The sequence below is a fragment of the Sus scrofa genome, chromosome 14 (assembly GCF_054392235.1).
Source record: "Sus scrofa isolate SSC_HxYL_T2T_F1_AM1 chromosome 14, Sscrofa_HxYL_maternal_Yorkshire_Landrace_v2.0, whole genome shotgun sequence".
In the NCBI taxonomy this organism is placed as follows: domain Eukaryota; kingdom Metazoa; phylum Chordata; class Mammalia; order Artiodactyla; family Suidae; genus Sus; species Sus scrofa.
In genome coordinates this window covers 87,919,115-87,933,194 of record NC_139396.1, presented here as the reverse complement: position 1 = coordinate 87,933,194, position 14,080 = coordinate 87,919,115, and the positions used below count along the sequence as shown (strand labels likewise).

The 14,080-nt window shown below is 32.7% G+C and overlaps 1 protein-coding gene and 1 non-coding gene across 8 annotated transcripts in view; both read left to right on the top strand.

Annotated features, from left to right (window-relative positions):
• Nucleotides 1-14,080, top strand: part of RTKN2 (rhotekin 2) — a 131,465-nt gene that overhangs the window by 22,466 nt on the left and 94,919 nt on the right. For all 7 annotated transcript variants that reach the window (XM_084997049.1, XM_084997048.1, XM_084997047.1 and 4 more), the window contains 3 exons: nt 930-988; nt 11,149-11,202; nt 12,486-12,603. In XM_084997049.1, the coding sequence (XP_084853175.1) occupies nt 930-988; nt 11,149-11,202; nt 12,486-12,603 (231 nt within the window). The remainder of the gene's footprint in view (nt 1-929; nt 989-11,148; nt 11,203-12,485; nt 12,604-14,080) is intronic.
• MIR9836 (microRNA mir-9836) lies at nt 1,791-1,887 on the top strand. The gene has a single exon (NR_128523.1). It is a non-coding gene; the product is annotated as a microRNA mir-9836 (primary transcript).

The window sequence follows — 14,080 nt, the reverse complement described above, 5'->3', positions numbered from 1 at the left end:
GAACTGTTAACTGTTCAGAAATGGGATTGATTTGGTCTAATAGAAGGTAACTATTTTGAAAAAATTTTTTATGATAATAGTATATTCTACATTCGGGCGTGGAAGTGTTTTCTATCCCAGGAATCTCCTTTAGGACTTTTTTCTATTGTCATGATAATGTTTTCCTCTCCACATTTTAGACTCCAGAAAGTCACTCCCTTCCTTTGCCACCTTACCTAATTTATTGTTTAAAATACGCTTAGTTTTTTTGAATTTCAAGTAAATAAAATATGATATTACTGCTCATGAATATGTAGCAGATGGTAATTTTTTGATATTTGTTAAATTTTGTAAGCATAAGATATTTCAGGCAGCAAGTTCATGGCTGAGAAGTTTATTAACTTTTTAAGGCAACTGTAATCTGGTAAACTTGAAATATAATTTATGAAATAGTGACCTAAGGTATTTACTTCTAGGACCTGTACACATATTGCATGTCTTGTTTATAAATGTAAGAGATCACAAAAGGCTTTCATTGTAGAGTAAGCCAGTATATCATCATCAGGGAATGTAAAGCCTATGTGAAAATATCAGAGAACGGCTCTATATATTTCTTTTAAAGTCAGCTAGCTAGCTATTGACTAAACATTTTAAAGTTTGAGTCAGTGGGTTTATATTAACTGAAGTCATTATTATTCAAAGATACGTGTTTGTTTTTAATATGTAGGCATTTGTGAAAGATTATTGAAACAATTTCTTATTAGAAAAAGATAAGTTTTTTTTCTGGCCATGCCTACAACATGTGGAAGTTCCCAGGCCAGCAATCAAACCTGTACCACAGCAGCAACCCAAGCCACTGTGGTGACAGTGCTGGATCCTTAACCCCTTTTGCCACAGGGGAACTCTTGAAAAGATCTTTTTTTTTTAACTAGTTTTTTTTCTTTTGACAGTGATGTGGATTTTGAACATAAAGCTCGAACAGCATGTAAAGGAAAGATTGCCATATCAGGTATGTTATAATGGATCATTTTTATATTGCTGAATAAATTATATAAAGTAACTTCTCAGAGTTGGTGAGTTTTTTAAAATTCCCCGTATCCATTCCCTTTTTTCATTTTATTTTGCATATCTGTATCAGAATATTTGTTCTAGAACATTGTTTTCATCATTATATTATATATATATTTGTTATTCTTGTCTGAAATATCTATTAAAATACTCTATACTTTTTACATTTCCATTTTCTAAGCAGGTTGATTATGTTCATAATATGAGTTGGAAGAGTTTTTTAAGTATTCTGGATACAAGCCCCATATCTGATATAAATTTTTTAAATGTATTTTCTTACAGGCTACAATTTGCCTTTTTTACTTGACTCTGTGTTTTTCCAAAACAGTTAATTTTTAAAATCATCAATATTTTGCCTTTAAGGCTCATGCTTTTTGTGTCCTAAGAAATTTTAGTCTAATTTGATGTTAGAAGGATTTCTGTGTTTTCTGTAGAAGATTTATAGTCCAAGCTCTTGATTTAGTCCTATATCTACTTTCAATATCTTCTTTCTCCTCTGCCTCCTCTTTCTTTTCTTTTTAATGTATTATGCAATTGATCCAGCCTCATTTGTTGAAAAGATTATCTTTTCAACACTGCAATAGGCAGGGTAGTTTTCTTTTTCCACAAACTCAGAAGTTAAATGACTTCTGATAAGTGGTTAATGGCTTCAAACTCAAGTCTTTTGACTCTTCGTTCCTTTGCTGCTCAGAAATTTCAATGATGTTTTTAAGGTTTGTTTACTCTAGAATTTCCACGAGAGTTGGAGCTATGTTTACTTTGTTCATCACTATATAATCAGAAGCTTGTACATAGTTATTGCTGAGTGAATATTGATTGTATGGATGACTACTCTCCTTGCCCATAGGCTTCAGACTAGACTCCCCCCTGCCACCCCCCTGCCCTCAGAATTTTCTATTCTGACCCAACCAATCATTTTTCTATTCATATCTTCGCCTACTTCTAGCCATAACTGTCTCCTTTAGCCATAAATTTCTTTCCTTGTTCCATCAACACACCCCATGTTTCTAACACCCAATTAACTCTTGAAATAACTATATTATCTTCAGGATCTATTTGCTCATGTATAAATCCTTCCCTGTTATTCCAGCTAGAAATGGATGATTCTCTTCTCTGAATTCTTAATGCAGCTAGTAGACCCTTTACCACTAGATGGCACTTATGCTGTGTTGTCTCAGTTTCTCCAAAGTGTTAAGGAAGCTAAAGACAATGGCTTGGAGATGCCACAGATTGAAGTGAATAAATACATGGCTGACTCATGTGTATGCTAGTTATTAGATAATGTACCTTTTATAAATATTATCTCATTGGTACATTTGGAAACAACAGACCTCCATCAGTCCTCAAGTAATAACTAGGTTATTTCATTGGCTAAAAGCCTTGTTCTCTGGGCTCCAGGGAGCCTACTGCTGCATTTCGGGCCCTCTCACCCAAGGAACTATTTTTAGAAATGTCTTCATGGTAAATAAAAATTCTCAGGCAGGAAGGATAGATCTGCATTTTACGTATGACGTAATTGTCCTAAATCAGAGGATTACCATCAGCAGAAATACCTGATCTGTATAAAAATCTGTTGCGTGTTTTATAGTTGTCTATACTTAATGTTTTCATCTTTCCAATTATAATATGAGTAGAATAAAACATGTTTTATATCTTATTTATCTTTTTGATGCCAAATAGCACTTTTACATATTAGTTGTTCACTAAGTTCAGTACATTTAAATGTGAAAAACAAAATGTTATAAATGTTTAAGAGAGATTTTCTAAAAATATTTAAAACATAATCCTCCATTCCATGCTTCTGATACAGTGCCACTCAGTACATAAATGAGATGTGTTCAATTGCTATTAAAGATTGAAATGCTGTGATAGCCTCTATTGTCATTTCATGATAGTTTATTGACTGCAGCAATTCACAAAATTAGTATTAACTGTCCATTTAGAAGAGTGTTTAAATAAAAGCATTTAAAATAAGAGAAAAAAAACTATTTTCTTGACCATGAATACTTGAGTGTAGAAATTAAACTTATTTCTGCATGTGTTCCTTCTTTTTAAAAGATAAATTAAAGAACTGAAAGTCTCAGAAAATGGGATACATATGTAATTTCTTTTCATCTTTGCTTAGACTTAATTATACTTTATCCGTGTATTTGTAAAAGATAAAAACAAAGAATGTTAAAAACTAATTCACCTTTATAAATTCATTTTCTTTTGAAATTGGAATGAAAATGTGACTTTTGTTTTGATCGACATGAATATTTGCAGCAAAGTTTCATAATGTTTCTGAGTGATTACAGTGATTCCAGGAGATAGCTGGGTTTTCTCTTTCCAGCTTCACCACTTACTGGCCAGATCTTTATAAGAGTAAAAAGAATAAGTGAAGTTTATCCCAATTGTTTCTGTTAAACAAATAATCACATGTGGTAACTGTCTTAGCTTATTCATTGACTAGTAATTCAATGACTAAAGTCAAATCAGTTCACAAAGTTCCTCAGTTTTTACTTTTGAAGATTATAGACTTCTGGGACACGATAGCATCAAGTTAACTATCCTACTATGGCTCTTTCAGTGTCGATTAAGACATTAAAGAAAAAAGAGTAAGTTAAAGCCGAGTCAACCATTTGCAAGAATTTGGAATGAATTTCTACTATTTGAAACTGAATTTAAAAACACAGTGAGGAGTTCCCTGGTAGACTGACAGATAAGGATTTGGTATTATCACTGCTATGGCTCAGGTTTGATCCCTGGCTCAGGAACTTCTGCATGCTGGGAGCACTGCAGAAAAAAACAACAGAACCAAAAAACAACAACAGAAAACCCACAATGAGTTATACACCTGTGCCATCTTAACAGTACATGAAGGTAGATAAAAAATGTCTACTTTTCTTGTGGATCTGACATAGCTAGTCATGGGAAAGAGCAAGACTGTCCAACAGGCTGTGAGTGTACAGCAAAGGAAATAAGGATTCATCACATTTCTCCCAAGATAGTCTAAATAGTTAATACTACCCTAATAGAAAAAGAACAGCTGTGGAAAAGAACGGTTGTGAAATGGAATGAGTCAGCAATTGTGGTCAAGCAAGAAGCAGGCCTTTTCACAGGACATCAGCCAAGTCATAATTACAAAACAATAAAGATGATCCCATTAAATCAGGAACAAAATAACAGTGTCTATTAAGTCAATATAACAACACAGTGTTAGGAATTCTAGGTAAAACAGTAAGAATGAAAGATGAAACTACTGAAAATAGATAAATTGAGTCCTACTTGAAGATAATGGATTATAGACCTAGACTATCTAAGGAGAGTTACTGAAACAGTAATTGAATTAATAAAGAATTCAGTGAAAGTGGCTAGATTCAAGATAAATATACAAAAAGTGATAGCTACTCTCAAAACCAGCAATAACTTGTTACAAAATATGACAGAAAAAGATCTTCTTTATTATAAAAATTGCAAAAATCAAAAACATTAAATACACCAAGAATAACCTTAATAAAAATGTAAGAGCATCATGCTACTCTGCAAAGAGCATATTGTAAAGTTAACGATTCCAAAGTTAATTGGAATAACAGAATTCTAATAAAAATTTTGGAAGGGAATTTTGACAAAGTATTTCTGAAATTAAAGTAGTACAATCAGATAAGATATTTTTGGAAGTGTATATTTCTGTTAGATGATAAAATACAAAGTTACAATGGTGTAATAATATGGTATTGGTATTAGGATGGAAAGTAATTGATAAATGATTCAATTAGAGCCATAAATCTTATAGCCAAGGAAAAGACATTTACTCAGAATGGCATGTGTCATAAAGACGGCATCATTAAATCACTGACTAAGAGAAGGCCTATTAGATATATGAATGGAGCTGGAACAGCTATCTTTATAAGAATATTTATATTTTCACCTCACTCAAAAATCTCACATAGATTAAATGATGATTATTATTTTTTTATGCTTATACCCACAGCATATAAAAGTTCCTGGGCCAGGGATCGAATCAGCCACAGCTGTAGCCCACAGCAGCACCAGACCCTTTAACCCACTGTGCTAGGCCAGGGATCAAATTTGCGCCTCCACAGCAATCTGAGTTGCTTCAGTTAGATATTTAACCCACTGTGCCATGGCAGAAACTCCTAATAAATAATTTTTGGAAGTACAAATCATAAACAGTGTGTTTTAAATAAGAAAAATGAGCCATGGATATGAACAGATTCACTGAATCGGCAGTAAGCTTATTAAGGTTTCTTGTTAAGCAAGAAAATGCAAATCTAAACAGTTATATCCTGTCACTTGATTATCAAATGTGTGTGTGTGTGTGTGTAAATTTAATTGAAGTATAGTTGATTAACAGTGTTAGGTTAGTTTCAGGTGTATAACAAATATATTCTTTTTCATATTCTTTTCCATTATAGGTTATTACAAGATACTGAACATAGTTCCTGTGCTACACAGTAGGACCTTGTTGCTTATCTATTTTATAAATAGTAGTTTGTATCTGCTAATCCTAAACTCCTGGTTTATTCCCATCCTTACCCCTTAGGTAACCATAAGTTTGTTTTTTATGTCTATGAGTCCGTTTCCGTTTTGTAAATAAGTTCATTTGTATCATAGATTCCATGTAAAATGATGTCATATATTTGTCTTTATCTGACTTCACTTAGTATGGTAATCTCTAGGTCTGTCCATGTTGTTGCAAATGCCATTATTTCATTCTTTTTTATGCCTAAGTAATATTTCATTGTGTATGTATATCACATCTTCTTTATCCATTTATATTAATGGACATTGAGATTGCTTCCATGTCTTGGGTGTTATAAATAGGGTACTAGGAACATTCTGGTGCATGCATCTTTTTGAATTGTGATTTTCTCTGGATATGTGCCCTGGAGTGGGATTGCAGGGTCATATGATAGCTCCTTTTTTAGTTTTAAAGGAACCTCCGTACTATTTTCCACAGTAGCTGCAGCACTTTACATTCCCATCAGCAGTGTTGAAGGGCTCCCTTTTCTTCACACCCTTTCCAGCATTCGTTATTTGCAGATTTGTATCCAGCATTTGTTATTTGTAGACTTTTTAATCATGGCCATTCTGACCAGTGTGAGATGGTACCTCATTGCAGTTTTGATTTGTATTTCTCTAATAATTAGTGGAGTTGAGCATCTTTTCATGTTCCTGTCAGCAATTGATGTGTCTCCTTTGGAGAACTATCTATGAGGTCTTCTGCCTGTTTTTTGATTGGGATTTTTTTTTGTTGTTGAGCCATATGAGTTGTTTGTATATTTTGGAAATTAAGTCCTTGTCAGTCCCATTGTTTGCAAATATTTTCTCCCAGTCCATAGGCTTTTTGTTTTCTTGAGGATTTCCTTTGCTGTGAAAAAGCTTATAAATTTAATTAGATTACAATTGTTTATTTTTGCGTTTATTGCTGTTGCCTTGGGAGACTAACCTAAGAAAACATCACTACAATTTATGTGAGAATGTTTTGCCTATGTTCTCTTGTAGGATTTTTATGTTGTCCTGTCTTATATTTATGTCTTTAAGCCATTTTGAGTTTATTTTAGTGTATGGTGTGAGGGAGTATTCTCACTTCATTCATTTACATGTAGCTGTCCAGCTTTCCAAACACCACTTGCTGAAGAGACTGTCTTTTCTCCATTGTATGTTCTTATCTCCCTTGTCGAAGATTAATTGAATGTAGATGTGTGAGTTTATTTCTGGGCTCTTTCTTCTGTTCCATTGATCCATCAACAGCCAGTATCACACTGTTTTGATTACTGTAGCTTTGTAGTATTGCCTGAAGTGTGGAAGAGTTATGCTTCCTGCTTTGTTCTTTTTCCTTAGGATTGCTTTAGCAATTCTGGGTCTTTTATGGTATCATACAAATTTTAGGATTATTTGTTCTAGTTCTGTGAAAAATGGCATGGGTAATTTGACAGGGATTGCATGAATCTGGATTGTTTTGGGTGTTATGCCCATTTTAACAATATTAATTCAATTTTTCCAATTAATGGAAATGCATTTTCCAAGAGCATGGCATATCTTTTTTTTTTTTTTTTTTTTTGGTCTTTTTTTAGGGCCGCACCCATGGCATATGGGAGTTCCCAGGCTGGGGGTTGAACCAGGGCTGTAGCCCCCAGCCTACACCACAGCGACAGCAACTTGGGATCCAAGCCATGTCTGCAACTTACTCCATAACTCATAGCAATGCTGGATTCTTCCCCACTGAGCAAGGCCAGGGATCGAACTTGTGTCCTCACGGATCCTAGTTGGGTTTGTTACTGCTGAGCTATAATGAGAACTCTTCTTTACATTTCTTTAAATCATCTTCAGTTTTCTTTATAATGTTTTATATTTCTCAGCATATACGTCTTTCACTTCCTTGGTCAGGTTTATTCCTGTGTGTGTGTGTGTGTGTGTGTTTAAAATCACATTGGATGTGATTTTAAAAGAGATTGTTTTTTTTCTTTCCCTTTCTTGATATTTCATTATTAGTATAGGGAAACAGATTTCTGTATGTCAATCTTGTATCCTGCTACCTTGTTGAATTTATCAGTTCTAGTAGTTTTTGTGTGGCATCTAGGGGTTTTTATTTATATATAGTATGTCATTTGTATATAATGACGGTTTTACCTCTTCTCTTCCAATTTGGATACCTTTCATTTCTTTTTCTTGTTTGATTGCTGTGGCTAGGACTTCCTATACTACATTGAATAGAAGCATTGAAGTACGCATCTTGGTCTTGTCCTAGATTTTAGTGAGAAAGCTTTAGACTTTTTACCATTGAGTATATGTTGGCTATAGTTTTATCATAAGTGGCTTTTATTATGTTGAGATATGTTCCTTTTACTTACTTTGGTGAGTTTTTATCATGAATGGATGTTGAATTTTATCAAATGCTTTTTCTGCATCTATTGAGATGATCATGCGGTTTTTGTCCTCTCTTTTGTTGATGTGGTATATGACATTGATTGGTTTTTTCCATGTTGAACTATTCTTGTGACCCTGGGATGAATCCCACTTGGTCATGGTATATCATCTTTTTTATTTGTTGTTGGAATCAATTTGCTTATATTTTGTTTAGAATTTTTGCCTCTATATTCATCAACGATATTGGCCTTAATTTTCTTTTTTGGTAGTGTGTTTGTCTGGTTTTTGTATCAAAGTGATGGTGGCTTCATAGAATAATTTTGGGAGTGTTCCCTCCTTGCCAGTCTTTTAGAAGAGTTTGAGTTAAGTTCTTTGTATTTTTGGCAGAATCCCCCAGTGAAGCCATCCAATCTTGGACTTTTGTTTGCAGGGATGTTTTATTTATTAACCTGTTTGTTTATTACAGATTCTATTTCATTTCTAGTGATTGGTTTGTTCAAATTACCTATTTCTTCTTGATTCAGTTTTGGTGGACTTGTGAGTGTAGCGGGTTAATGATCCAGTTTGTCTGTGGTGTTGCCAGTTCGATCCCCATCCTGGCACAGTGGGTTAAGGATCTGGTGTTGCTGCAGCTATGGCTTGGATTCAATCCCTGACCTGGAAATTTACATATGCTGTAGAAGTGGCTGAAAAAGGAAAAACAAACAAACAAACCCAGTTTTGGTGGGTTTTATGTTTCTAGAAAGTCACCCACTTCTTTTAGGTTTTCCAGTTTGTTGGCATATAATTGTTCATAATTATTCTCTTACAGTTTTTTTTTGTATTTCTTCAGTTTGGTTGTTTTGTTTGAGTCCTCTGTCTTTTCTTCTTGGTGAGCCTGGCCAGAGGTTTGTCAATTTTGTTTACCCTTTCAAAAAACCAGCTCTTGGTTATATTGATTTCTTCCATTGTTTTTTCTCTTTTACTTATTTACTCTCAGATCATTATCATTTTCTTCTTTCTGCTGACTTTAGACTTGTTCTTCTTTTTCTAATTCTTGTAGGTAGTATGTTAGGTTGTTTACTTGAGATTTTTCTTGCTTTTTGAGGAAGGCCTATATTGCTATGAACTTCCTTCTTAGGACTGCTTTTGATACGTCCCATAGATTTTTGTATGGTTGTGTTTTCACAGTCAGTTAGACCCAATTGATAATTTTAGAACATTTCATCCATAAAACCCAGAGCATACATTTTTTTTTTCAAGTGAACGTGGAGCATTCTCTAGGAGACGACGTACCAGGACGCAAAACAAGCCTTAAGAAATTTAAGAGGATAGGAACTATTTGATGCATCTTTTCTGACCACTTCAGCATGAAACTAGAAATAAACCATAAAAAGGGAAATGAGAAAAAAAAACCCCAAACCCCATGAAAACCACTATATGCGGACTACACAACATCTTACTAAAAAACTATTGGGTCAGTGATGAAATCAAAGAGGAAATTGAAAAGTACTTTGAGACAAATGACAAAACATAACCATGAATTGGCAAATATATTTTAAAAATTGTTATCAGATGTGTGTAAAGGGTTTTTAGCTTGGCACATGGGGAGAGCTCTGTAAGTAATATTATTATTTTTTTTACCAAAAGTGCTAAGGCACCAGTGGGAAGAGCACACATACATTCCTACCTAGTTGGGCAGGTTAGGGATGAAGGAGTAATGTAAAGCTATTCTAGAAAGGAAATTGGACACAGGCACTCAGAACCTTAGAAAGAATTCTAAACAAATAGAAATGTAGACAAAAGATTATGGGATCTAAAGGTGAAGCACAATGTAAAGGTAGCCAACTATTTATGTTCATAAAGATTTGTAATTATTTGAAAGTGGCATAATTGGATATGAAAACTGCACTTAAACTTCCTAAGTGTAGTAGGGAAGTGTCTTAGATAAGAAATTTTCCACAAGGGCTTGAGTCGTTGATACAGTTTTCATTCTGAGTAACTAAAACTAACTTTACTTTACCATTGAGATCTCTGCTGTGCTGTATTATGCTGCGATCACACATCTTAATCTATTAGTAGAATCTAAATCCTTTAACTTGGAAATTAGCATAGGCATGTCAGAGGGAAATTGTTACTGCATAATGTTAACCTAATATTAAATGGAAGAATAGAGGAAACTAGAAAGGAAAAATTTTGACTGTGTCAAAGCTCTAGATTAATTTGTGGAATAAAGATCATTAACGCAATCACTTTAGAGTTTGAAGAATGTGTGAATGAAAAGAATGTGTTTAGAATATTTTCAGAATGTATGTTCTTTTTTTGACCTGAAAGAAGCAATGTATTCCTCTTTTTCACTTTTATTTTTTAAGGGAAATGTTACAGTTTGTAACACGAATATACAAAGATCTGTAAATTCTTTTGTAGACAAAGAAAATCTTAATGGAAAGGTCTTGGATTTTTTCGTCTAGGCTGGGTTTCTCCCAGAAACCAATAATCTTAGGCAATTCACTTAATTTTCTTCATCTTTAAAAAGTTTTCTTTCCTTCCTTCCTTCCTTCCTTCCTTCCTTCCTTCCTTCCTTCCTTCCTTCCTTCCTTCCTTCCTTCCTTTCTTTCTTTCTTTCTTTCTTTCTTTCTTTCTTTCTTTCTTTCTTTCTTTTTCTCTTTTTCTTTCTTTCAAGGGCCACAGGTGCAACATATAGAAGTTTCCAGGCTAGGGGTCAAATTGGAGCTACAGCTGCCAGCCTACGCTACAACCACAGTAATGCACGATCTGAGCCATGTCTGTCACAATGGGAACACCTAAAGTTTTCATAGTGGATAAAAGTTCTAAGGTTCTTTCTACCTCTGTGATTCTATGATTTTGAAGTGTATTTAACTACATTTGCTGCTGCTGCATACCCAACATAAAAATTCAACACTGAGTTCCTCATAATTCACCTATTTCAAAAACAAATCACAAAATGAAAAAGTTTCAGCATAAGCTTATTACAGATCTTAATAACTTAGTTTCTTAAGTAATGGTAGGTTTTTTTTAAGTATATTATTTAAGTGAGTATTACAGATTTTATATTCCCAGTCTAAGCTGTTTTTAAGAGAAAATGTCACTGTGTTAGAAAATTTAAATAATAAATAAATATTAGCTTTAATGGTCAGAATCCATTATGGAATTCATAGGTTTATTTCACTCTTAGCAATGAAATTTGCCAAAATTATTATTGTCATTTCTTTTTCCCTGCTTTTATAGATATTCGTATACCACTAATGTGGAAAGACTCTGATCACTTCAGCAATAAAGAACGTATGTATAATTTTTAATTGTAATAGAAATGTTTTCTTTTGTATATTGTAAATATTTGATTATTGGGAGAAAAAGTTGCTTCCACGCTGAAATAAATTGATGTTATTTGCCATAATAAGTAGCATCTTGTTGATAGGAACCAGTACAGGATAATGAGTAACAGGTAATAGGGAAGGAAAATGTGGAATAAAAGGAAATGTTGAAGGAGTAAATGTAAAGGCAACATTATTTGACCAGAATTCTTGGAGAGCTTTTTTCTGCCTTGTTTTGTTTACCTCAGATTATTTAACAAGATGTAAGAGGGAAAGATTTTTTAGCTCCATCTGATTTTTTTTTCCCCTTTAGCATTTTATGGCTTTATTTGGTCTTAAAAAAATCCATGCATTGCTTAAGTCATGAAAATTAACCTCATGTGATTTCTAGCTGTACAGCAGAAAAGATGTAACAATCCTTTATCTTTCTTGTCTGCTGTGATAGCTTTGTTCTTCATACTTTAAAAACTGAATCAGATTGAGCATAATTAGTTTTATATGAAGAATCCAAAATCAAGTTAGTATATTTGTTATTCAATTAGAAAATATAGTTTACTTTACAAAAGAATGCATGTGGGAATTAAGTACATCTTTCTGGTTACTATGCAGAATTAAGTTTTTTTGAAGAGCTACTTTTTCTCAGTAATAAGGATTTAGTCCTTTAATTACCTAATACTTTTTAAAAAAATCATCAAATTAAAAGGCCCAGCAGCTATGGTTTTTGTGTTCATGTCTACTTTTTATTGTTTTTGTGGTTTCCTCCCTTGCCGTTAGCTTGGTGGAAAATGTTTTGCTGTTACTGGGCCTGCTCTTAACCTCTTACAATAGAAAACTTATTTTTCTTAAATATATGTGGAAACCAAAATGACAAGGGTAATAGTATATATAGAATAATAAAGTTGCAATTAATTAAAGCTTAAAGAATTTTCTAGGAGTAAAATTTATGAGTTGGGTGCTTACTTTAGGCTGCTGAGCAGCCTATATTTTTAACTTTATTTTTTGATACTCTCTAGTTTAATTGTTGTATTCTGGTTGGGTAAGATATTAACATAGGCTGACAAAATAGTCTCTATAAAAAGTTAAAGAATCACAATGTACAGTGTATGAAAATAAGACTCTATTAGCAAATATTTAGGATTTAAAATTTTTGTTAATATTTAATTAATTTTTTAAAATTTTCAAGTAGATTGTAACATAGTGTAAGCAGGACATCACATGGATCATTGCCTTAATGCTATTTTTCTTCTCTAGGATCACAGCGCTATGCCATTTTTTGTTTATTCAAAATGGGAGCTGAAGTTTTTGATTCTGACATGGTGATTGTAGATAAAACAATCACAGATATATGTTTTGAAAATGTAACTGTGTTGTAAGTATTTTTTAATCTTCATTGAATGAAAATAATCTAAAATTCTACTTTTTTTCAAAGAAAGACAGAACTCTTAGATTATTTTTGAAGCAATAAAATCTTTAAATGCTTAAATTGACCTTGAACATTGCATTATTCAAAAGAAGCCCATTTCTGCATTTAAAATTTTCCGGTGTAAAATAAAATGGAAATCATGTAAAATTAGTGGTAAAGCTATGAATACAATGAAATTTCATTATGACATTATTTTATAGAGAGTGTATTTGAGCATAAAACAGGTCCTTATATCTCATATAGAGTATTTAGTTTCAGAAATACTAAAATAGTATAACAACTCTATAAGGTAGTCCTGAAATAATGTACTGTAGAAAAAGCACTTTAGTAAAATTTCAAGATGTTCTTTTTCTTATGGTGTTCTTCTTTCATGTACTCCAAAACAATAAAAAATTGGGTGATCCTCAGGGCTGTTTTTATTGCCCTTGCTCTTTTACAGGCTCATTTTATTGTGGTCATAATACAGAACCAGAAAGAACTCCTCAGGTAGCCATAGAAATCATTTTTAACTAACATAAGTTTTTCCTGGCCTTTTTTTCTATTGGCCTAAATCAGTGTGTGATTGTATTTCTTACAAGGTTTCAAAGACAGTGTCTTTTTATCTAAATATTAAGAGCCACCTAACTATTAAAATAAAATATATGATTTTTTCCATCTTTAGCTGTGGAGTTATACACTTGAGATTGAAAGTACTAGTTTTGCCACTCATCTAGCATTAAAAAAACCATTGCAAACTGTGTTTTGTGGCTTCTGTCCAGTATCCCATAAGGAATTGCACAGCACAGAAAAATAAAATGCATTGTTCTGAGTTATTAGCAGTGGTGCAGGCCATAAGTCTGTTTAATCAAAGGAATTTTTTTAGGACCCCCCCAAATACTGCCAAATGCTTACATAATTGAGACTAAAAATTAATGTTATTTTTCTAAATATGTTTATTTCCTGTATCAGCTATTACTAATGCATTTTTTTTTTGTCAAAATTGTCTTTTCTTCACATCACTTCAATAGTTTTTTTCTACCACAAAGACAAAAATCTTTTTTATTTTTTCACAGAACAATGTTAAGTTACTTGGACAACTCGTAGTTTATAATTTTTTAAAATTCTGTAAATATTTTAAATTGTTCTAAAAATAACTGCTCACAAATGTTCTAAATGTTGTTTTAAAATGTGCTTTTTATTATGATTGTTTTTAATAAGTATTCAATATTTATGAATATCTGGTTTTTCTCTAAATATTGACATTTGTTAGTCATTAGCAGGAATACTGAATGTTTTAAAGTTGCCAGATAATAAACTATAAAAATATTTGAAAGTTATTCCTTGGATTTATTCAAACTATAGATTGGCTATTTATTTATTTATTTATTTATTGCCTTTTTGCCATTTCTAGGGCCGCTCCCGCGGCATATGGAGGTTCCCAGGT